The sequence below is a fragment of the Gracilinanus agilis genome, chromosome 1, assembly GCF_016433145.1.
Source record: "Gracilinanus agilis isolate LMUSP501 chromosome 1, AgileGrace, whole genome shotgun sequence".
NCBI classification, from domain to species: domain Eukaryota; kingdom Metazoa; phylum Chordata; class Mammalia; order Didelphimorphia; family Didelphidae; genus Gracilinanus; species Gracilinanus agilis.
In genome coordinates this window covers 86,387,994-86,413,050 of record NC_058130.1, presented here as the reverse complement: position 1 = coordinate 86,413,050, position 25,057 = coordinate 86,387,994, and the positions used below count along the sequence as shown (strand labels likewise).

The window sequence follows — 25,057 nt, the reverse complement described above, 5'->3', positions numbered from 1 at the left end:
GAGAGAGAGAGAGAGAGAGAGAGAGAGAGAGAGAGAGAGGAGAGAGAGAGAGAAAGGGAGAGGGAGAGAAGGAAAGGGAGCAACAGAAGGAGAGGGAAAGAGAGAGAGAGGGAGAAAGAAAGGGAGAGGGAGAGGGGAGGGGAGAGAGGAAGACGGGTAAAAGTCAGGCTCACCTGGTCTGGCTGCTCATCCTTGGGTCTCTGCACAAACCAGTGCACCGTGGCCTGGGGTGACTTGGGCCGGCATTCCAAGAAGGTACTGTTGTGTTCTGTGCCATATACCACGGTGGCCTCCATGTTCCCCATGACATCCCCTGGAGAAAGGCAGTTGGGAGACTCTACCTGACCTCCCAAAGCTCCTAACGTAGGCCCTTCCTCCAAGGAAATGCTTCCCAGGCCGCCAGTGTACAGGATAATTCAAGAGAGCCCGTCTTGCCTTCCCCAAAGACGCACTAGCTTAGGAGTTAGAACTGATGGGAACTCTTTGTACAGCTTTCCCATTCGTTCTCTCCTTCTGTGGGCGAGGCGAGGCAGCTAGCTGGCATCGCCCCCATTGTAGAGATGGGGGACGTGAGGCCCACGGAGGGCCACAGAAGTGAGGCTCAAGCTCCTCGTGGGCCGGTGGTGCTTCAGTTTTATTTTTCTGTCGCTCACGCCGAGCTTGGCGCCTGGCACAGAATACATACTTTTAAAAGACGTATTAACGGGCAGTGCCGGGAAGGAAGGGGAGCTGTGATGTCAGACTGAGCTGCTAAACAAGCAGGATTTCTCACTCGGAGGGACCCTCCCCGTGGGTTTGGGGCAGACGCCTCCCTTCCTGCCTGTACTCACCTCCGTGGCTCTGGCCCAGGCACTGCAACGCCGGGTTGCCGTGTCGGATGTCCTGCCGTCGGAATCGGCGCTTGGCAGAGCTGGGCTGGTACCGGGTGCAGGTGTTGCCGTCCCAGGCACAGTAGGGATCTCGGGCCAGGCAGCACTCGGCACAGGCGTTTCCGTACGTCTCACACTGATGCAGCCGAAGCTGGGCAACACCGAGGCGGGAACCCACATACAGCATTTGCTAGGTCAGGATCGGACAGAGGGAGAAGAGTCAGTCTGGTACCCCATCCAGAACAGGCTTCCTTAAGTCATGAAATAATGGCAGTGGGGTTAGGAGAAACTTAGAGACGCAAGAAAGGGTACGAGGCTCCTGAGAATCCATCCTCCTCAAGGAAGTCTTCCTGGATTGATCGGATAGAAATCAGTGGTTGCCGCTATTTCTCGCTAAAGACACACATCGTGTGGAGTATGTATACTCCAAATGGTGCTAAATGGATACATAGACAGACGAGGCCCTCTTTAAACATACCTGATATATGGAAATCCCGCTTCAGGGGGCTCAATGGATGGAGAGCCAGGCTTAGAGATAGGAAGGTTCTGGGTTCAAATCTGGCCTCAGACACTTCCTAGCTGTGTGACCAGCTGGGCAAGTCACTTAACCCCCATTGCCTAGCCCTTGCCAGTTTTCTGCCTTGGAACCAATATACAGTATTGATGCTAAGTAGAAGATTAGGATTTTTAAAAAAAATAAGTAAATTGAAGGAAGAAGGAAAGGGCATTCTTTGTGTGAGACGTAGCACTGTGCAATGGAAAATGCACTGGGTTTGGAATTAAATGGACTGGATTCATGGGTACGCCCCTTCCTTTATCTGGATCTCAGCCTCCTCCGTCTGTAGCATAAGTACTTTGGTCTATAATTTCTTGGCTTCTTTATTATTCTAAATCCCGCGAGTGTGATTTGTGGCTCTTTAAGTAATGTGCCCTTAAAGTGTGATTTGATAGACATGAATTTTAAGGACTTGTTTCCTCTTTGAAGGCTTCTCAAAGCTCTAAAGGATCTCCACCCTCCCTCCTCCAACTCCAACTGGTCTGAGCAACACAACCCAGCATTTGGTCATACTTCGTACTTTTGTTCTTTGATCGTTTCCTGCGTATGGGGGTTTTCTTCCCAACTGGGCTGTGGGCTCCAAGAGGGCAGCATAGTTTTCAAAAGCTCAACATGGTATGAGTTTAGGAAGGAAGATAGAAAAGATAAAGGAATTCAAGAGAAGGGGGAAGGCTGAACTGAGGGAGAAGAGGAAGGAGCCAGAGAAAGGGAAAAGCAAGAAGGAAGAGGAAGAGGAGGGGAGAGAAGAAATGGTGCGGTGAAACAAGAAAGAGAAGGAAAATGTTCCTCTTACCCGTTTGACAGAGATCTCCATCTCGATGATGGGGGTGGGTACCTAGGGGCAGAGGAGGCGTTCAGCATTGGGACTTAGCATCAATCTCCACCCTCCCCTTCACTCCATTTCTTTAGTCCCCTAACCCAAATATTCAAGCTATCCCAGAGGACTCTACTTCAAAAGCTGGCTCCCAGCCTGGAATCAAATGAGCACTTCTGGCCTTTATGAGCCAAGCTCTTGAAGTGAAGGCCAAGCAGCCTTCTCCAGCTGTTGTATTTAGGAGAAAAGTCTCTACTGCCAGCCAACCTCCTTCCTGATGGACTCTTTAAGTTTTAGGCTGAGGGCAGTGTAATTTAGCTAAGAACATTTAGGTTAGTCATCTCCCCAGGGTCCTAACTCCTCAGTTTCTGACTCGTTTTAACCCAACCCTCTATCCCATATGTACACACCATCTTCCAATAAGCATCTGTCCAACCCTTCCCCAACGCTGACTTCTCCAGGATACCACATGAGTATAATACCTTACTGATCCTCAGTCTCTTTTGCTAAATTGCCATCTACATGTGGCCTGTGGATTTTCTCCAAGGCTCTGTCCTGAGTCCTTTTCTCTCTTTTGTACTTGCCTAAGAGGCTCATCAACAACCATGAGTTTTAGACTATATTTCACTGTCTTTCTTTTTTTTTCTTCTAGATCTCTTCCACAAAATTGGCTACTTTGGAAAAATGTTTTACACAAATGCACATGTAAAATCTATATCAGATTGCTTACATGTCTCAGGGAGTGGGAAGGAGTGGGAATGACGGAAAGAATTTGAAACTCAACATTTTTTTAAATGACTGTTAAAATAGCTTTTACATGTTATTGGAGAAAAGAAAATATTATTTAAAAACGACTAAGAGTTTTGGCATTGTTTCCATGCAAATACCTCCTCAACATATATATCCAAACTTTCTTGACATCTCTACCTGGATATCCCACAAGTATATCAAACTCAATGCATCCAAAATGGAACTCTTTATCTCCTCCCACTAAATTTGACCCTCTGTTTTTGATAAGAGCACTCATCATCCTTCTAGATATCCAGCTTTACCTGCTCAGAGTCATACTCTAATCTTTACTCTTCCTCATTTTCTATATCCATATCAGGTGCCAAGCTTTGCTAATTGTGTCCACATCAAATCTTGCATACATCCCCTTCACACACACACACACACACACACACACACACACACACACACACACACACACAGTGCTACCATCTTAGTTCAGGTCCTCAACTCTTTTGTAGTGATATCCCAATGGGTCCAATTCTCTCAAGTCAATCTTTCATCCAGCTGCCAAAATAAACTCCATGAAAAAAGGTCAGACCTTAGTCCTTTCTACTCCCCAATTCCCCAATGCCTCTTGGATTAAATGCAAACTTAACCTGGCACTTGGAACCATCCACAATTTGGCTCCCCATTATCTTTCTTAACTTATTTCCTTCCACATCCTTTCACATACTGTTCTAGTTAGATGGGTCTATTTCCTACCCCTTGAGCTGGACATTCCATCCTCTACCTCCATGTCTTTCCGTAGGCCAGCATCGATGAACCCATTACAGACTGCATGCCCAGACTGCACCTTCAAGCCGCCTGTGAGCTCCCTGTCTTTCCCCAGAGAGAGGAGGAAGAAAGTGCTCATGTTGGGCAGCTGAAAAGAGGAGTGAGTCATGCAAAAAATGTCCTCAGTTGGGCAGCTGGGTTGCTCAGTGGATTGAGAGTCAGCCCTAGAGACAGGAGGTCCTAGGTTCAAATCCAGCCTCAGACACTTCCCAGCTGTGTCACTTGACCCCCATTGCCCACCCTTACCACTCTTCTACCTAGGAGCCAATACACAGAAGTTAAGAGTTTTAAAAAATTTATTTTAAATGTCCTCAGTTGAGGTGAAGGGGCAGCCCCCTCTGGCACACTGGGGCACACGTGCCACGTCTTCACCAACACGGCACCTAGGCTGTCCCCTATGCCTTAAATGCACTCTTTTCCCATCTCTGTCTCCAAGTTAGAGTTACTTCTATCAAGATTCAGCTCAAATTGGGCAGCTAGATAACTTAGTGGATAAAAAGCCGGAACTAGAGTTGGGAGGACCCAGGTTCAAATTTGGCCTCTGACACTTCCTAGCTGTGTGACCTGGGCAAGTCATTTAACCCCAGTTGCCTAGTCCTTACCACTCTTCTGCCTTGGAATCAATACTAAGTATAAGATAGAAGGTAAGAGTTTAAAAAAAAAAAAGATTCTACTCAAATAGAGTAGAGATTACCTCTTGCCATAGTTCTCACCCACTTTATCTACTATTTACTTATCTGTTTTCATGTTGGATCCCTTAGTAATCCATAAACTCCTTGAAGGTAGGACCTATTTTCTTTTGTGTCTTTTAACCCCTGGGGTTTAATATAGCCTCTACATTTTGTTATGTTCAGTTGCTTCAGTTGTACCTGACTCTTTGTGACCTCTTTCAGGGATTTTTTGGGCAAAGATAGTGGAGTGGTTTGCCATTTCTTTCTCCAATTCATTTTACAGATAAGAAAACCAAGATAGTAGAGTTAAGTGACTTTTCCAGTGTCACAGAAATAGTAAATCATCTAGAGCTAGATTTGAATTCAGATCTTCCCACTTCCAGGAATGGCACTCCATCTGCTCACCTCTTAAGGGAAGCTTAATAAAGGCTTATTCAATTTAACTCAACTGAACTGCTATATTCATAGTAGTTGGAGGACAACATAATTCTTCCTCATTCATGAGATTTAGAAAACTGTCCCATAAGGTCAGCAGAGGTGGAATTGTAGGATTTTTGACTTAAGAGATAGAAAGGACCATCTAACCCAACCCCTAATTTTACATATGAAGAAACAAGCCCAAAGACAGAAATGACTTGCCCAAAGTCACACACAGAGAGTAAGGGAAACACCTGGGATTTGAACCCAAGTCCTCCAACTGCAAAGCTATCATTTTTTCCATGGTACCAGGCCACCCCACTTTATAGATGAAAACCACAAGGCCAAGGGAGTCATCCAACCAAAAAGTAGCTGTCGGTACTTACACCAGACCTTCCAATCCCTGTTCTCTTCACTGCTCTCTTCTGCCCTTCCTGCTTTGACACAAAATAGTTATTGGACCCTAAGAGAGTCAAGGACCTGAATTTTCCCATCCTTGCCCAACTTGCCTCACAACACTGTTGTGAGGTAGTACAGAAAGAAGAGGTGAAAATGTTTGATTGTGAGCTACTTGTAGGCAAATATTAAGTCTTGTCTTTCAAACTCAAGGCTGGACACATAGAAGGCATTTAGTAAAAAGCAAAAAACATGACCTGGTTAAAAAGAATATGAGATAGGTTCAAACCCGGCCTCAGCCACTTCCCAGCTGTGTGACCCTGGGCAAGTCACTTGACCCCCATTGCCCACCCTTACCACTCTTCCGCCTATAAGACAATACACCAAAAATTAAGGATTAAAAAAAAAAAAAAGAATATGAGATTTGTTGTCTAGGTCAGGAAAACCTAGATCTGGTTGTGGCAGTCCCAAGACTTACTTATGTAACCAGCCTCGACTTGATGACTTCTCATGACAGGGAGCCCACTGCCTCCTAAGGCAGCCCACTCCCCTTGGGGATGGCCCTATTAGGAAGTTTAACCTTAGATCCAAGGCAAAACCGCCTCAACTATCTCCACCATCTTGCTTGTTCTTAGCTGTACCCTGTGGGGCCAAACAGAATTTTTCAACTCTCTCTCCTCTGTGATACCTTATAGACCCTTGAAGACTTCCACTCTATAGCTTCTCTTCTACAGCCTAAAGAATTCCTAGTTTCTTCAACTATTCTTCAAATGGCAGACCTTTGATTTGTAGATTCCACTGTCTTCCCATTAAAAAAGATGGCGCACTTGTCTTTCTCTAGGCAGCTTAGATGACCTCTTAAGTACCTCAGCATACCCTTGATCTATCAGAACAGGAGTCAGAAAGACCTGATTTCAAATCTACCTTCAAACTCTCACTCTCCACATGATTCTGGGCAAGTCATTTAACCTCTGTCTGCTTCTATTTTCTCATCCGTAAAATAGGGATAATGATAACATCGACCTCCCAGGGTTATTGTGAGGACAAAAAGAGATCATGATTGAACGACGAATGATGAATATTGATGATTAATTAAAAAGAATATTCTTCAGTTTATTAAAATGTTTCCTAAGAACTGTGGAAGGAGAAACACAGAAGAAAAACAACTGCTTGAACACTTGGGCTGATGGGAATATTACTGGGGATGTAGACACTAAATGATAACTCTAGTCCAACTGTCAATAATATGGAATTAGGTCTTGATAAGTGATGCATGTAAAACCCAGTGGAATTGTACTAAGGGGGGCTAGGGGGATTTGGGGAAGAGGGAAAGAACATGAAATATATAACTAGGGGAAAATATTCAAAATTAAAATTAAAAAATAAAATAAAATAAAATGTTTCTTAAACTATTCCACTCAGAGCCAGACACAATACTCCATATGTATCGTTATCAGAGAAGACGACAGTGGGCCAAGCCCTGGCCACCATGTCTAAGACTACACTGGCTCTTTTGGCTGCCATAACATACTGTTGACTTATATCAAGCTCATGGTTCACTAAAATCCTCCTGACTTTTTCAGATAAGCCTCTATTTAGTCACATGCAGGAAAAAGTGATTTGATTTGATAGGAAGTAAAGTTGATTTTTTTTTTAACTGGGAAAGTCACTTAACCTCTCTAGGTATCAATTTGCTGATCTGTAAAATGAAGGAATAAGATAAGATAAGATGACCTCCAAAGACTCTTCCAAGCCCAAATTTAAATCTATTATAAATTTACATTTATCCCTATTAAATTTTATTTTGTTATATTTGGATCATCATTCTAGTCTGTTAGGGTCTTTTTGGATGTGTACTGTCATCCATCATGATAGCTGTTTCTCCTAGCTTTGTATCAGCTTCAAATTGGATAAGTAGCCTTTTATTAAGTCATTGATAAAAATGTTAAACAGGGGAGCAGGTAAGTGACTCAGTGGATTGAGAGCCAGACCTAGAAATAAGAGGTTTTGGGTTCAAATTTGGCCTTTGACAATTCCTAGCTGTGACCCTGGATAAGTCACTTTGCCCCATTGCCTAACCCTTACCACTCTTCTACCTTGGAACCAATATACAGTATTGATTCTAAGATGGAAGGTAGGGTTTTAAAAAATGTTAAACAGCATAAGACCAATGAGAGATCCTTGAGGCACTCAACTACAGACCTTCCCAGTTGATATCAAACCATTAATGACTATTGGTTGGCTCTAATCATTTGACCTGACTTTGCTATCATTTAGCTTATCTCTCTCCTTCTTGTCCACAAGAATAACACAAGACTGTCAAGTGTCTTGCTAAGGCTTAGGCTAAACTGTATCAATGACATACCCCTGATCTACCATAATAGGTCTCAGGAAGACCTGAGTTCAAATCCAGATTCAAACTCTTACTCTCTGTATAACCCTGGACAAGTCACTTAAACCTCTACCTGCCCTTCTCTGCTTCTGGTTCCTCATCTATGAAATAGGGATAATAATAGCACTTCCCTCCCAGGGTTATTATGAGGATAAAATGAGATTTGCAAACCTCTAAGCACTATATATATGTTTTTAACTAGCTATTACTATTCTTATTTTTATTTTATTTTTTCTTTAGAATATTTTTCCATGGTCACATGATTCATGATTCCCCACCCCACCCCACTCCCACCTTCCCTTTCCCCTCCTGCAGCTGACAATCATATTATCTTATTTTTGAAAGAAAATGATGTTAATTTGGCATGACCTGTTCTTGATAAACTCATGCTGACACTTTATGATAACCACTGCTGTTTCTAAAAGTTTACTAACCATCCCTTTACTCTTTTGAGACTATTTTTTCCTCCCCTTTCTTCATTTTTCTTTTAAGGGATGCATTGTTGGGTGACATAAAACCAAAAACATATTGATACACAAAATATTTTTTAAAAATATTCTAGAATTCCAACAGAAATCAAAGTCATCCTCTCTGGCCTTTAATTTGCAGATCCCACTTTCTTCCCATTTTAAAAAAATGGGGGCAGCTAGGTGGCTCAGTGGATAGAGAGCCAGATCTGGAGATGGGAGGACCTGGGTTTAAATATGGCCTCAGACACTTCCTAGCTGTATCACTCTGGGCAAACCACTTAACCCCAGCCGCCTAGCCTTTGCTAGTCTTCTGCCTTGGAACTGCTACTTAGTAAAGATTCTAAGTCAGAAGATAAGGATTTTTTTTAATGGCACATTTGTCTTTCTCTAGGCAGGCTAGATGACCTCTCAGGCTCTTCTAGCTCTTCATTCTGTGTTTCTGAAATGATCGTGATAATGGTGTCCCCAGTACTCCTCTGGGGCTAACCCCAACCTGTCCACAGCTTACCTTAAACACCTGCATCTCTTCCAGGATTACCTCCTCAGGCTGCGCAGATTTTCCAGTCTGGAAAGCTATGACCTTGAGTACAGAGCCTGCATCTAAGAAGCAAGAGGACAAGAGTGAGAGGAATGGAAAGGGAGAGAATAGGAGGAGGAAGTAATAGGATAGAAAAAAGACTCAAAGAAGGGCAGCTGGGTGGCTCAAGGGATAGAGAACCAGGCCTAGAGATCAAAAGTCCTGGGTTCAAATTTGGCCTCAGACACATCCTAGTGTGGGATCCTAGGCAAGTCCATTAACCCCTATTACTTAATCCTTATTGCTTTTCTGCCTTAGAACCGATACTTAGTATTGATTCTAAGATTTAAAAAGAAAAACAAAAGAAAAAGGCTCAAAGATTCTAAGCTTGGTCCTTACCACCAGAGCTATAGAGGCCCAGATGATGCTGAGGATGAGGTCAGTGTGGCACTTGAACCATCCATTTTGGACCTTTTAGCTCCTCAGAGAAGTCTTCTTTGGGGGAAGAAGGTGGAGGGATTGACCCCTGGCTCAGAGTCTGCCCTGCTACACCTCACCTACCTCCCCGTCCTAATTCTCCCTCCACCACAAGTCACTAATGCTCATGTCAAAGGAAGGTCGGGTATCTGAGGGTACAGAGGAAGTCATCCTGGGATGAGCATCGGTGCTCTGGGATTTTTGGTCCAAGTTCAACGACCTATGTGCGCTGTGAGGCCTTAGGGATAAAGCATCCTCTAAACTCCCGCCGGGTCCCACAGTCTTTGCTGTGTTCATTCACACGAGACGTGCTTTTGCAACAAAACGTAGGCTGAAGGAATAACTTGCTAATAGTGGAATTTTAGGCGACGGGAGAGATGTTTAGGGAGGTGATCAGCAATGCCAGCTCTGGTGGAGATCTAGCAGGGGAGTGGGGGTCTCATCCCACCTACCTGTGCCCAGGAAGATGACATCATAGGCCCCATCCTCAGCCTCTACTCGGTCTACTACAATCTGGAGAAGTCGATAGGGCTGATGAGTCTTGACAAGGATGGGATGCCCGTGATGGGGCAGCACAGGTCGGAACATGAGTGGGTGGGCCCGGGTGAACTGCAGCACATCGTCCGGATAGTCTTTGGTGCTTCCAAAGGGCCGGCCAGGCTGGGTCGTGGTCTTACTGGGGCACTATAGCATCAAGGGTTGGAGGAACAGGGAGTAGGAGGGACACACAGCAAGGAAGAGGAGAGCAAAGAGAACAGAAAAATGAGATGGCTGCTCCCTTCTCCAGCCCTCCCCGTCCCCATCCACACTTTTTATCTCCCAAACGCCTTCCCTTACATGAACTTCTCCCCAACCCTGAGGTTCTTTCCTTTCTCTCTCCCTGTAGTGTAGGTGTTGGAAAAGCAAAATGGTAGATAGCCTTCCCCTTTCTAAGTCAGCTGACTGCCCCCAGTGAGCATGGAGTCCAGATTCTGTTCACGGAATAGGACTAGGATTGGGGGAAGCTTCGGAGCCTGGGGCTATTCCCAAGGAATAGAAAACCGAGAACGACACCTGGAAGGTGAGGGATCTAAGACCATTGTCAGAATGTACCCAGGACTACACCTGAGACTGGGGCCCAGGGCCAACCTCTGAAAGGATGAGTGCAAAATTTGCCATCCTAATTTGGGTCCAATTTGCCAAAGTACAGTTTTGTTAGAGTGGGGAAATTCATCCCCCCCCATCCCTTCTTTCTTTCCGGTGCCTTCTCATCAGCCCTCTCCCGTGATGCCCACGGGCCTCAACTCACCACTCCCGGCCGAGGGAATGGCACCTTGCCCCCGTAGGGTCCCCACTGGTGCTGGGGACCATCCCGGTGGGCAAAGGGACCATTGAAAACCTCCCAGATGTCAGCCATGTGGTATACACAGACAGCAAAGCCCTGGAACACAGCACTGCCAAGGAAACACAGCAGTGAGTCAGGGAGGGCTCCTACGGCTTGAGTGGAGAAAGGTCTTGAGAGTCTTAAGAGCCGGAAGATGAGAGGTCCGGCTTGGAGGGAGAAAGGCGAAGAAGGCCGTGGTCATCGGAGAGACGGTCGTGGATCCACGAGCAATTCGACAGAGGAGGGAGCCTTGTATGGGGGAAGGACGCCTGGATTTGGAATCAGAAGGCCTGGCCTTCCACTCCGGGACACTGGAGGAAGCTGGGACTATCCCGAGGAAGAGAAAACCGAGAATGACACCAGGAAGGCGGGGGATCTAAGAGCATGGCCAGAGTGTAAGGAACCCGGAACCTTATCTTTATGATAAAAAGGCTGGACTAGATAATGGGTGCCTCGCTTCAGGTCCCTCCGGCTCGATCTTATGCCTCGGAGGGACGCCAAGAGAAAGACAGAGGGACAGAGTTGGACCCAAAGCCGAGAGAAGAGCCAGGGAGAGCCGGGCAGGCTGGTGAGGAGGTGGGCGTCTCACCTGAGGGTGCTGAAGAGTGCATAGACCTCCGGACTCTTCCCGTCCTTGGGCCACAGCAGGAACACGTCCTCTGGGAGGTGAACACGGCTGGGTCACGACAGGCTCCGGGGTTCGATCTCCTTCCCTGCCGCCTCAAGCCCTAACTATGCCCCTTCCCGACCAAGCCACCAAGCGTCTTCCTCCAGGTGCCTCCCCCGTCCGTGCCCGCTGGCTTACCCAGTTGGTCAAAGTAGGTGTCGCTGCCGCCGGGGGTGGGCACAGAGCAGATGAGCCTGGCCTTCAGAAAGGTGCTCCACTTGTTCACCAGCACCCGCTGGCCCCCAGCGTCGTTCTAGAAAGGAGAGGCAGGCTCAGGCCAGAGCCGGGGCCCAGGCCAGGAAGCCACGGGGAGACGGGTCCCCCCAGGCCGGAGCCCCCAAGCGTCGGGGTGTCGGGGAGGGACAGACGGTGGGCGCCCGGGACGTAGGCCCAGAAACCTGGGGTCTCGCCCCGACCTCAGCCCTGGCGCCCGGATCTTTAGTTTCCCTTTTGAGACGGGAGGGAGGGCGAAACTTGTCCATAAGAAACTCCTGGGAATAAGAGGACCCTCGAAGTGGGCAGGAGCCAGGACCGGTTACTTGCTAGGTGTCACCTCCGAGGCTCCCCACCCGACCCCAGCCCGCCTCTCACCACACAGAGGCGGCCTACGCGGCTGACGATGGCCTGACCGGAGCCCCCATCAGGAGGGGCGGCTGCCTCGGAGAAGAAAAAGTACACTTTGTCGTTGTCCCGGTCGGCGTTGTCGGGGATCAGAGCGGCCCCCACAAACCTGGGGTCTGGGAACGAGGGGACAGAAGAGGGGCTCAGGACGGACGTCAGCGAGAGCCCGGGCCGGGCCCACTCCCGGAACCCAGGCCTGCCGTCCTGAGGGCGGCCGGAGCCAGGTTCTTCTCCTTCCCCCGGAAGCTCCAGGCCGTCCCGGACTCCATTGCTGAGCTACCCCCCACCCCGGGCCTCACCATGCAGCAGGCTCTGGTCCGTGTCCGAGCGAAGGGCAGGCCGGGCACCACCACTGCGAAAGAGCACGGCTTCTCGGCCCAGGAAGTCGGCAGTGAGACCCGTGTACAGCTCCCCGCCTGGAGAGGACGAGGAGTCAGAGGGGAGGCTGAGGGAGCCCAGGTGGGTGCGAGGAGGGGAAGGGCTTCCCTCTGCCTCTTGGGGCCGAGCCAAGATGGCGGCCGAGTAGCAGCGAAGGCCTGAACCTCTCCGAGGCGCCTTCCAAATCAAATCTGCTTCTGTGCCTGCCCCTCTCTGCCCTTTCTCCCCATCAGGACCAGGCCTGTTGCTCTCCCAGCTACCGTCCATGGCTGCTTCTTTTTTAAACACTTACCTTCTTCCCAGCTGTGTGACCCTTAACCCCCATTGCCCACCCTTCCCCTCTTCTGCCTTGGGGCCAATACACAGCATTGACCCCAAGAAGGAAGGTAAGGGCCTAAAAAACAAACAAACAAATAAATAAATAAATAAATAAAATAAAATAACAAAACAACAAAACAAAACAAAATAAAATAAACCCTGACCTTCTATCTTAGAATCAATACTGTGTATTGGTTCCAAGGCAGAAGAATGACAAGAGTTAGGTAATGGGGTAAGTGACTTGCCCAGGGTCACCCAGCTAGGAAGTGTCTGAGGCCAAATTTGAACCCAGGACCTCCTGGCTCTCTAATGACTGAGCCACCTCGTTGCTCCACTCCACAGCTACTTCTTACAGGTTAGCACAATCCATGCCAATGAATGACCTTCCTATTGACCACTTCTGAACTTTGGCTCAGGTCCCGTCCCCAAGATGGGCCATCGAATACTGGCTCCTCACCCACCCCCCACAACCACCAGTCCTTCATTTCTGTGCTCAGGGTCTATGGAGGGGGCAGAAAGAGAAGCAGGTCCTGTCCTCAGGGAGCTCACCGGATGGTTAGATAAAAGTCTCAAGTGACAAACAGTAGAAGCAAGTGAAGAGATGAGAAGGTGCGGATCCCATTTCAATGCAGTGTTTCTGTCCTTGGGGTGAGCCTTGAATCCAGGGCACTTGCCTTTCTGTCCCAGGTCCCCCAAAGGTTCCTCCCCTGCTTCTATGAGCAGCTCTCCCCTCGGGCTGTGCCCACATCCTCATCCCACCAAGAGTTACCCACCTACAAAGGTGCTGGAAAAAGGTCTGTCGGGCTCATGTGGGCAGCGTCCCCGCCCACCTTCCACACTGGCCTGGTCCAGGTTGAGCACATGCTAAGGGGTGGCAGAGGAATGGGGAGGGACGATTATGGTGAAGAATCCCAGCCTGGCTCCCAAACCCTGTCCCACCCCTCCTCGGCTTCCCTCCCGCCCTCTCTCCCTTCCTACTCTCTTCTCATGGAGACGAGCTCCTCAGAGGCCCGGCCCAGTCTAGCTATCTCCTAGTCTCCTGCTAGAAGCAGCCAAAAGGTCTCCAGGGTTCGGGCTGATTGCATGAAATCAGAGTGCTTGGAGCGGGGGCAAAAGGGTTGTCTTAGATGTCTTCCTACTCAGCCACCACCCCCTCTCCAGGCACAAAGCCTCCCCTTCAGGGCCTCCCCACCATCCCGTTCTCTCATGCCCCAAGGCTGGGTACTTCCCTTCATCCCTCAATGGGGAGCCTTAAATAGTGTCAAACTCTGAAGCAAAGGGAAAAGAGGAATGGGGAATGGCATTTCCTGAAGACCCCTGCCCTTTGGTGGCCCCATGCCCAGCAGAGTTCCCAGAAAAAGGCCGTTCAGTGCCCTCACCCTGGGCCCCGAGCCAGGCGCTCCCTGCTCACCTCCCCTCGATGGCCCACTGTGATGAGGGCACACATGGGCTGGAAGGCTCCTGTGCCACAGGCCAGCAGATGGGTTCTATTGTAGGGGTGGAGCACTCGAACATAGTTGGCACATTCAGTCTGGAGGGGAACCCAGTAGAAGAATGAGGCCTGAGGAGGGGCACAGAGCAGCTCTCTACCCCCTCAACTCAAGTCAGCAAAGAAACAGAGCCAAGTGTCCCGAGGTTCAAGTCCCTTCAGGTGCCAGGTGCCCTGGAGCTCAGCGGCTCCCTGACTGGTGACTGGGATAGGATGCCCCAGTGGAAGAACTTCCATTGGCTCTCTGTTTCCTGTAGGTTAAAGTCTGGTATAGGATGACCCAGTTGAAGAATCTCCACTGAGTCTCTGTTTCTAAAGTCTGGTATAGGTTGACCCAGTTGAAGAACTTCCATTGGGTCAAGTACTGGTTCCTTGACTTGGTATTCAAGGCCTTCAAGTCTGGCCTCAGAACCTCCCTTTCCAGCCTTCTTTCTCACTTCTCTGTTTCGCAACTATCACACAGTCAAACTGGATTATTTCCAATGATCACCTGCGTATGTCCTACACTAAAATGTTACAGTAGATAGGACACTGGGCTTGGAATCAGGAAGACGGATTCGGATTCTGCCTCTGACACTTTTTAACAGTGTGACTCTGGGCAAGTCACCTAATTATCCACTCTCACTTTCCTCATCTGTAACATGGGGGGTTTGGACTCGATGGCCTCCAAAGTCCTTTTCAGATCTAGAGCTATGTCCTTATGCTCTTTGCCTGGAAACCCCATCCTTCCATTCTGGACCCAATCCTGCCCTTCCTGCAAGGCCCAGCTCAGCTGTCGTCTCTTCCATGAAGCCTTTGCTGATTCTCCCAGGCCCTTTTGAATTCTCTCTTTCTGAAACTACAGAACTTTGTCCAAGCCTCTATTATGGCCCTTATCACACCCTGCCTTATGTCAGTTAAATGTCCTTTTTCCCCACCCCTCCCCAGACTTGGAGCTCCATGAGATGGAAGATTAGGTTTTATTTATTTTTGTCTCAAGCCCAGCCCTTAGCACTGGCTCCCACTCACAGTATGGACTGTGGATGTTGTCAAGGGGGCAGGTGTGAGGCTGTGTGGGGCAGACTGGGGTTGGGATCATGCCCACTGCACACCAGCTCTTTGCTGTCCATTATCCTAGGATACCTAGGAAGTTTTATTTCACTGGCCTTTGCTTGGCTTGAGACAGGTTGGGGAGCAGGCTGGCTCACAATCCCTTTCCATTTCCAAGTTCCTCTAGATCGCCCTTCCCTCCTACCCTGCCTCTCCCTGCCTCATCTGGCCCATTGTCTTCCCTGCCCAAGCAGGAAGGAAGTTAGGTCTCTTATTGCTCTGAGCTGCTGGTTCCTGAATTGGCAAAGAAAAAAGGGAAAAGGGGCTCTGGGTCCTTCTTCACCCCTCATAGAGGTCTTGTTCATGCTCTCTTCAACTCTCCAGAAACCAACAGCACCCCTATCTGAGGGACAGGGTAACCAAGACTCCTGCCTCAATTGGTTGAAAGCCAGGTTTCAATACACACACACACACACACACACACATACACACACCCCTTTACTGATACTGGCCAAGAGCCAACCGTCTATCTCATTTGAATGAATTTTTAAAAACTGCATGCTGGGATTTACATCTCCTCCACCACTGTCCCATAGTTTGGGGACACTATATTTTCCTTGGGACCCCAAAGCAGCATGCAAAGCCCTCTACACATCCCTTTCCAGAAAGGGAAACTAAGGTAAGACCTTAGCTAGTGTCCCAGTGCCCTAAGAATCAGGCAGTACCAACCTGGGGAACCATCCCTAGAAAGTGGTATAATTAGAGGTCCCCACAATGTGCATCCCCATCACTTACCAAGGCATCCCTTCCCTTCAGGATACATTCCTCCTTCTGGCCAGGTCGAGGAGGCCATAAGATCTGTGAACACATACAGTATTAGACTATGGGCTGAGGGAAGGGAGGGGAAAATCCCTTTCTCTCCTTTGAGAAAGGAATAGATGGAATTTGTACCCACTATCCTCAAGTCCTCTTGGGAACTCACATCATGCTTGGGGTGGGGAGGAGAGAGAATGGATGGGGAGGTCCTCCAGCTGACCCTAAAACTTACAAAATGAACTTAAGAACATTCTATCCCCTTTTTGGACCTCAATTTCCCCATTTATAAAATGAGTGTGTTGTACCAAATGTTTTCTAAGATATCTCCCTAGAAATCGATGGGCATTTCTTAAGCACCTATCACGTGCCAGGAACTCTAATATTCTGGATTCTGTAGATAGTCACAGGGGAAGACGGCTCTTCTGACCCAGCTCTGGAGGCCAGGTTCCTGACTCACCTCTTTGGGATCAGGCCCTGCCTGGTCCAATCGCAGGGAGTAGAGGGTGTCCCGTCCACCCAGAAAGAGCCGGTCCCGGTACTCATCCAGGTACAGAGCCCTTAGATCCAATTTACCCCGAGGGCCCAGGAAGATGGTAGAGCGGTTAGTGGCCAGGAGGTCTGTAGAGCAGATGTGGGGAGAGGGGAACATTATGCCCAGTCCAGACCCTCATCACAGTCTTTCCCTCCAGGATCAGATTGCCTGACTCTCTTGCTCCCATGTCATCCTCTAGGAGAGCTATAACTAGGTCTTTTCTTATCTGGGACAAAAATAGTTGAGTGGGGACACAGAGAGCAGTGAGATCGCAGCTGCAGGTAGCCCAGAGCATCCTCCACCTCACCTCTGCCAGCCCACAGCCTCCTCTAGGGACTCAGAGGTGGCCATCTCCAGACTACTTCAGTAAAGTGCATGCTGGGGAGAAGTCCCAGCTGTCCTTCCCTCTCCTTCCCCCATTCTTCTCTGGAAATGAGAAGAAGCTAACTCATTTACTCCAGGGAGTTAGGCTGGAAAAGCCAGAATCTAATGTTACAGCTCTCACCATCACTTGTTCTACACTGGAATCTGCTGAATCGGGGTGTAGAGAACAAGTCACAACTCTGAAGGCAACAAGCGCCTAGGAAGCTACCCGAGCCCCACATGACCACCCAAGCAAGCACAGCAGGATGGTCTTGCCATTGCCACAGGGACCTCCTTCTCCCTTCACACTCACCTCCAGACAAAAGACAAAAACACACAATTCCTGCCTTTCTTCTCTGGCTCTGGCATGCTTCACACCCAGCCTCATCTCCATTTATCACTTTGATATACTCACTATTCATTGCTCAGCTTTTTTCCTGATGGGACCAGATGCCACCAAGGAATTGTATAATCAGTCACCTTCTTCCTAGCTATCTAAATAGCAATGAGAGCAGAGGAGGGAATCTCTCTCTCTTTCTCTCTGTCTCTCTGTCTCTCTCTTTCTTTGTCTCTTTCTCTCTCTTCCTCTGTCTCTCTCTCTCTCTGTCTCTCTCTCTTTCTCTCTCTCTCTTCCTCTGTCTCTCTCTCTCTCTGTCTCTCTCTCTTTCTCTCTCTCTCTCTCTCTGTCTCTCTCTGTCTCTCTCTGTCTCTCTCTCTCTTCCTCTGTCTCTCTTTCTCTCTCTCTCTGTCTCTCTCGCTCTCTCTTTTTCTCTCTGTCTCTACCTCTTTCTCTGTCTCTCTCTTGCTCTCTCTCTCTCTCTCTCTCTCTCTCTCTCTCTCTCTCTCTCTCTCTCTGTGTCTCTCACACACACACCCCCAGCACATAAATATGCTTCATCTCCCTCTCTCAATCAAATGCTTTAAAGTATCATCCCAGCAACTTCTCAGTCCAAAATGTCTCTACCAGGTCATCACTTTCCCCATTAGAAAGTAAACTCCTTGAGGACAGGGACTGTATTGCTTATCCTTAGTGTTTAGCACAGTGCCTGCACATTTGTGGTTGTTGCCCAGTCATTTTAGTCATGTCTCACTCTTCATGACCCTGTGGACCATCGCTATCCATGGGATTTTCTTGGCAAGGATACTGGAGGGGTCTGCCATTTTTTTTCTCTAATGAATCCAGAGGATCTTCCTATATACTAAGTGCTTAATAAAAGCTTTTTCGAGGGCAGCTGGGTAGCTCAGTGGATTGAGAGCCAGGCCTAGAGACGGGAGGTCCTAGGTTCAAATCTGACCTCAGACACTTCCTAGCTGTGTGACCCTGGGCAAGTCACTTGACCCCCATTGCCTACCCTTACCACTCTTCTGCCTTGGAGCCAATACACAGTATTGACTCCAAGATGGAAGGTAAGGGCTTAAAAAAATAAAAGCTTTTTCATTGATTCATTTCCTTCTGGCTCCAAGGCTTCCTAATCTCCTGGCACCCAAGATGAGGACAGAGCAGGAGCCCAAACTCATTTTAAAAAACATTGAGTTAAAAAAGCCCTGAGATATATGAGCTAGAAGGGCCTTCAGAAACCATCCAGTCCAGTTGTTCAGAGAGCTAGAAGGGACCTTGGAGACCATGTAATCCAAATCATCCCCCACTCCATGTGTTTAAGAGGTGAGAAAATTGAGGTTCAGAGAGTTTCCATGATTAGTCCAAGGTCATATAGTAGTGGCAGAGGCAGGAGTCCTCTGATTCCAAAGCAGTGCCATTCCCACTGGATAGTGTGACTTCTCTGGGCCTGTGCATTCTACATTTTTAAGGTGATGAGAAAAGGGGTCAGGTATAGCCAGCCTATAATGCCAGGGATCCAAGCAAGCTAGGAGCCTCAAAGAGCTGGAGTCCAAAGATCAGGGACATTTAATAAGGAATGGGAAGTTAAAGCTGGAGGGCTGAGGGCTTTGGAAGCGCGCGCGCGCGTGTGTGTGTGTGTGTGTGTGTGTATGTGTGTGTGTGTGTGTGTGTGTGTGTATGTGTGTTGACAAAGCAGAAAGTCCACAAATCTACCCTAAGATATCCAGAAAACATACATATCCACAAGGCCTGAGCCCAAGCTTACCCAAGATCACTCAGGATTCAGCCCTAGGTCTCTTAACCCCTAGTTCAGAGCACATTCATTCAGTAAATATTGATTAAATACCTACTGTATGCAAAGCACTATGGAGAGGTTTAGACTGTGTCTGGCACAGTCTGGATCTGTTCTGACCAAAGTTTGAGTAGTTCTCTCTGTCTCTCTTTGTCTCTATCTCTCTCTTTCTCCTCTATCTCTCTTTGTCTCTCTTTCCATCTCTTTCTCTCTGCCTCTGTCTCTGTCTCTCCATCTGTCTCTGCTTCTCTGTCTCTGTCTCTCTCTGTCTCTGTCTGTCTCTCTGTCTCTCTGTCTCTCTCTCTCACTCTCTCACACACACACTCACACACACAGGAGCATCAGTAGAATCTAGAAGGGGTTTCCTGCCTAGTTGCTTTGTGTCTCCATCCATTCCAACCTCCTTCCCTCTACCTCTTGGCTCCTGTCCCTGGTCCCATCTCCCGCTGGGGACTGGGGCAGACAGACATAGACAATAAGGGTCCCCTACCTCTGCGTTCCTTACTTCCCACGCCCCTTCCATCTAGCAGCACATCCCACTGAACATCTGGAAAAACTCCCCTGCCTGCCAGTATCATTCTACTTGGGCACAACAATTCTGTGTATGTTTGGCAGCTCCAGAAAGCAATTCCCTACAGCCCAAATTCCCTCTCCCACCCTTGTCTTTTCTGTCCACCCTCATATTATCCCCTCTTGGCAATTCTCCTCCCTGCCTTTCCTCTGTCTCAAACATCAGGTCCCCAGACTCTCCCTCATAGCCTAGGCCAGCCTCTTCTCCATACCTCACCCCACTTTGCCCCCAAATTATACTCCTCTATCCCACGCCAGTCTCTCTCTATCTCGTGTCACATCTTAGCTTTCTCCTCAGTTTACATTCTGCTGTATCACATCCCAGCCTTTAGCCCATTCCAACTCCTGGCCTCTCCCCCATCCCGGCTTCCCTAAACTTTATCCTTCATCAGAAAAGAAAAAGAATCCTAGAAAGCTAAGACCAAGTTCTAGAAAACATCAGGGTTGATCAAATGGGTCCTGAGGGAGGCCAGGATGACAGCCTCAATCCTGGAGTCCTGATGGGCTCTGGCAGCTGATGAAAGGGGCAGGGAAGAGAGCAGCTGGGCAGCACAGGGTCACAGCTGGAGCCACAAACAGGGCCCCAGCATGCCTGGTCACTTCTCCAACCTCCTCACACAGCCCAGGGGCCTTCCCACACTCAGGATCCTCGGCAAACCCAGGCGAGTCCATCCCCGACGAAAGCCCTGGCTCGTTCCCTCTCCTTTCCCTCTCTGCTAGAGGGAAGCTCTAAATGAGCCTTTGTAACCTTTCTGCCGTAAACCTTCCATCTTTCGTCTTGGGCCAGAAGCTCCCAGAGGCCGAGGACTCACCGATAGCAAGAGGCTCTGTCTGTTCCTGAGGGCAGTGCCATAGCCCCGCTCAAACCAAATATGCAGCGTATGGTTTCTTTTAAATCTTACCTTCTATCTTAGTATCAGTTGTAAGACAGAAGAGGGGCAAAGGCTAGGCAAATGGGTTAAGTGACTCATCCAGGGTCACATAGCTAAGAAGTATCTGAAGTCAGATTTGAACCCAAGTTCTCCCGGCTCCAGATTTGGCTCTCTATCCACTCTGCTACCTAGCTGCTCCTACTCTGTGGATTATAAATTTATAGCTAGAAAAGCCCTTATAGACCAGCTAGTCTCCTGACGTTTTAGAGATCAGGAAGCAGATCTTGCCACCTTCCCCATCAATCTTCATTGGCTCCCTATTGCTTCCAGGAGCAAATAGAATATCCTTCGTTTGGCAGCTTGCCCCCTTCTTGTCATTCTAGCCTTAAATTTTATTCCCCTCCCTGAATTCTAGGCATCAGGGACACTGATTTTCTCACCTACGTCGCTCCAATCCCCTACCCCAGTGTCTTTTTTCTGGCTATTGATTTCTCTGGCTTCCTTAAAGACTCAGTTCAAATCCCACCTTCTCCAAGGAGCCTCTCCCACTCCTGCTCCTTTCCTGAGATTCCTTTGATTTGTACTTTATGTATCTTTAAAAACAAAACAAAACAAAAAAAAACAAAACACCTTATCTTCTGTATAATTCTAAGACAGAAAAGTGGCAAGGGTTAGGCAATGAGGGTTAAGTGACTTGTAGCACAGCCAGATTTGAAGTCAGATCCTTCTGATTCCAGGCCTGGTGCCCTATCCACTGTGCTACCTAGTTGCCCCTGTACTCTTGGCAATGGGGTCCCCTAGTTCTGGATCCTTTACTTCCCCTGCCCCTTCCATCCAGCTGCTTGTCCCTCTGAATATCTGGAAGAACACAGTTGTTTGCAAGTTGCTCTGTTTTTATCTTTCTTTTTATCCCCAGGATTTAGCACAGTGCCTGGCATATAAGAAGTGATTAATAAAGGCTTTTTTGACTATGTAATTTGCCCAAAGTCACACAGGTTAACAAGTGGAAGGATCAGGATTTGAACCTGCCACCTCTTTTCCAATCCAACGCTCTTTCCCTCTACCAAGGGCAGTGGAGAGTCTGAAGGAGCCTTTGTCTCTGTTTTCCTCCTATCTCCATAGCTCCGGGATCAAGGTCAGCTATACCTAAATCCTGGGATCATGCCTGGGCTTGGGCCCTGGGCCAGCCAGTTTTGCTTTCAGAAGAAGGAAGGAGAATGTGGTCTGGGCTTATCTCAGAGTGTCCAGGGGCCCTGGGCCCCAGATAAGGCTCTGGGGGTGGGGGGACTTTGTGCCCTTGAGGACACCAGAGACTGGCACTATTCTTGGCTCTGGCCTCTAGTTCTTCAACCTCAGATATGGCTGTCCTGGACCCAGAATTTTCTTTTAAGCCCTCACCTTCCATCTTAGAATCAATACTGTATCTCAGTTCCAAGGCAGAAGAGTGGTAAGGGCTAGGCAATGAGGGCTAAGGGACTTACTCAGGGTTACATAGCTAGGAAGTGCCAGGGGCCACATTTGAACCCAGGACCTTTGGTCTCCTCTAGCCCCAGCTCTCAATCTGGACTTGGGTATTTTCTAAAGAAAAAAAGAATCTGACCAGCCCAGGAGTCAAGGCTTCCATGGGCAAACCCCTTCCTGCCTTTGGATCTTTCTCTTCATCAGCTTAGATGGTTTTTGAGGTTCCTTTTCTCCCCGACACATTAAGAGTCTATGAGAGCAGACTCTTAGCCCTTTCATCCAGGCCTCCCAGGAATTTTATGGGTGAAACTGGCCACTTCTTTGTCCTCGCAGATCAAGAGAAGGCAGAATCTTGTTGGGCTGTTTAGACTGATTACAGAGAATCCTGGGACTAAGGGGCTCTGACAGAGGCTAGAGGTGCCCTTTCCCAGAGAGCCTGGCCCAGAAGGGAGCAGAAGGAGGTGTCTCCTCCAGGGCAGGGTGGCAGCTGGAAGGGTCTCTCCAGGTAGGTTGGGTAGGTCTGGGTGGGGGGAAGCGTTGCTCATTTTTTTTTTTCTCTTTTGGCACTTCTAGATTGTGGGAGAATTTAGGCTCCAGGAATCACCCAAGCTGGGCTTGGGCTCTGCTTCCGCCATGCTAAAGGCAATGTTCTCATCCCCATCTCAGCCCCATTCAGATGGCTCCCACCCTACGCCTGCACATCTGTCCTCTCCGGAACCCGTCTGTCGGGGGCCAGACTATCGGGTTTCGAGGCAGTTGGATTCCTGCTCCCTCTCAACATGTCTGAAAGCCGCAGCTCCAGACCCCCCAATTCGAGGAGTGCCGCAATAGCCTGAACTGATAAGCAGCCAGCAAGAGCCTCCAGGTCCTCCCGCTCTGGGCGACAAGGTCCGTCCTTAGCACAGGGTTCATTGGACGGCAAAGTGGAAAGCCCATTGGAATTTGGTGACAAAGAACACCTTCCCTTGTACTTTCTAGGTGATCTTGGACCTCTTTTTTTCATTCACTTTTTTTTTTCATTCATTTTTCATTCACTTATGAAAGAGATTTCACCTCTTGATCTGGGAGAAGGAAATGGCCAGCGCCCCACATGAAATTCCTGGGAGAAAGTGCTAAGAGCCTGCTTTCAGAGACTTTTAGCGTGTTGGGGAGAAAAAGAACCTCCAAAATCATCTTAGTTCCCTTATCTGTAAAATAAGGACCCTAATAATGAAAGAACCTGCCCGCCTCTTGGAAGGAAATTATCTTCAAGTGTTTAGAGAAATGAGGTGGGATAGAAATAGGGGCGTCACTACTCAGGGACTTTCCACCGCTTGTTTCAATTTATCCACAGACACGATTTTGTAGGAGAGTTTTTATATACACAAATAAAAGACTGCCGCTGACAACTCACCGAGTATAAAGCTAAGAATTTGACCCAAGTGATATTTTGTTAAGTTTCCTTCCTTGTGTCCTTAGAAGGCCTGGATAGAGCATCGTACACCTAGATCTGGAGGGGACCTTGGAAGTCATCTAGTTCAACCCTTTCATTTTACAGATGAGGAAAATGAGGCCCAGAAGGGAAGTGACTTGACCAAGGTCCCACAAAAATTAAGTGGCAGAGCCTGGGATTTGAACTGAGGCTCTCTGAGTCCCAATCCAGTTCTCGTTCTACTGTGCTGCTGCCCAGAAGGGGCTCGAGTGCCCGAGGAGTGAGTCCAGGAGGCTGTGGGTGTCTGGGAGGCTAGGGGGTCGTTCTGGAGATATGGCTGCTCAAGTGGGTGGATGTGGGCCCCGGAACCCAGGGTCTTACCTCTGTAGGAAAGTTGTAGCCGGGGCATGCTGCTGCTCTTGCCAGCTCCTAGAGTGACCAGCAGACTCCCCAGCATCCACTGGGCAGCCAGCCCTAGGAGATCCATCCTGCCCTGGGGAGCTGCTGGGCTCCCTGCTTCTGGTCCTGGCCCAATCCCAGGGAGCCGGGGCAGCTGAGCAGCGCTCGCCTGGAGGAGCTTGCTGGGTCTGGGGCAGCGTCTCTGCTCTCTGCTTGGGAGGAGCTGCTTTGGCTAGCTCCACCGGCCCCTTTATAAAGCCTCCTTGGCCCCACCCAGCTTCTCCGAGGAGCCGGTGGGGAGGGGACTGGAGAATCCAACCGGCTTTGCCCAGACCTCTCCTGGCTCACCAGTCTGGCCCCTTTGGAAGTGCTGGCAGTCACAACTATTGTTTTATAACCATCTCGTGGCACAGGGGCACTGTGGCACAATGGGAAAAGCCCTGGGCTGGGAGGCAGAAGACCTGAGTTCCAGACCTGACAGGATGACCTCAAACAAGTCTTGTCCTTGCTCTGGGCCTCAGTTTCCCTGCTTCTGAAATGAGGTGGGGTCCTGGATCGGCTCTCTAAGGTCCTTCCAGTTCTCATGTTCAGAGTCCTATTTTCTCTGAGTTTTCTAGCTGTTCCCTAAGGAAATGACACTTTGAGCTCCCTCTCTAAGCATCCCAGACCCAGGACCTGGAATCTGCTTCTTCTCTGGCTTCCCTCAGCTGGGAAGAAGGGGGTAGAGGCGGACTGGGATCTTGGAGAGGCCACTTTGCTGCCCACAAGAGGAAAATTAGATGACACAGAGACAGGCTGACCAGGAAGAGGTTGAAGGCCAGGACAGAGCTCCCCAGGACCCCCGAGAGAGCCTTGAGGGTCTCACTGTCATGTCTCCTGTACCTCTCCTATCCCCTGTCACCCTTTATCCTGCCAGCTCTCCAGAGAGACTGAAAATGGAAGCGTCCACAGCCAGGCGGCTCCAATCAATAACCAAGAACTCATTATCTTACTTCTCCAGGAGGGAATGAGGAATAGGAAGGCAGTGAGGGATAAGGGACAATGAGGTGATGCAGTGGATAGATTACCGAGCCTGGGGTCAGGAACACACATCTTTCTGATTTCAAATCTAGCCTCAGACACGGACTGGCTGTGTGACCCTGGGCAAGTCACTTAACCCTGTTTGCCTCAGTTTCCTCATCTATAAAATGAAGTTGAACAAGAAAATGGTAAATCACCCCGGAGATTTGTGCCAAGAAAATCCCAAGAACAGGGAAACATGACTGAAAAATGACTGAACAACAAAACAGCAATGAGAGATGAGAGTTGGCCTGAAATCAAGATCCTGGGGCCAAGGGGTCTACGATGAAGACATGTCTAGGGGCATGAGCATGGGCTGGGCTTCATCTAGTCTCAGTTCTGTTAATAACTTCTAATATGATCTTTTTGTTTTGTTTTTTTATTTTAAACCTTTACTTTCTGTTCTAATAACAGCTCTAAAACTAAAAGGAA

General features: G+C 48.7%; 1 protein-coding gene across 1 annotated transcript in view; it reads right to left on the bottom strand.

Annotated features, from left to right (window-relative positions):
* SEMA3G (semaphorin 3G) overlaps positions 1-23,722 on the bottom strand; it is a 31,094-nt gene extending 7,372 nt beyond the window's left edge. The window contains exons 1-15 of the mRNA XM_044674095.1: positions 23,549-23,722; positions 16,284-16,444; positions 15,806-15,868; positions 13,904-14,023; positions 13,266-13,356; positions 12,096-12,212; positions 11,767-11,912; positions 11,314-11,428; positions 11,098-11,167; positions 10,434-10,578; positions 9,598-9,829; positions 8,660-8,751; positions 2,219-2,260; positions 831-1,059; positions 174-313 (exon numbers count right to left, since the gene is read on the bottom strand). Coding sequence (XP_044530030.1) covers positions 174-313; positions 831-1,059; positions 2,219-2,260; positions 8,660-8,751; positions 9,598-9,829; positions 10,434-10,578; positions 11,098-11,167; positions 11,314-11,428; positions 11,767-11,912; positions 12,096-12,212; positions 13,266-13,356; positions 13,904-14,023; positions 15,806-15,868; positions 16,284-16,444; positions 23,549-23,654 — 1,869 coding nt within the window. The 5' untranslated portion in view covers positions 23,655-23,722. The remainder of the gene's footprint in view (positions 1-173; positions 314-830; positions 1,060-2,218; positions 2,261-8,659; positions 8,752-9,597; positions 9,830-10,433; positions 10,579-11,097; positions 11,168-11,313; positions 11,429-11,766; positions 11,913-12,095; positions 12,213-13,265; positions 13,357-13,903; positions 14,024-15,805; positions 15,869-16,283; positions 16,445-23,548) is intronic.
* Positions 23,723-25,057: the final 1,335 nt, after the last annotated feature.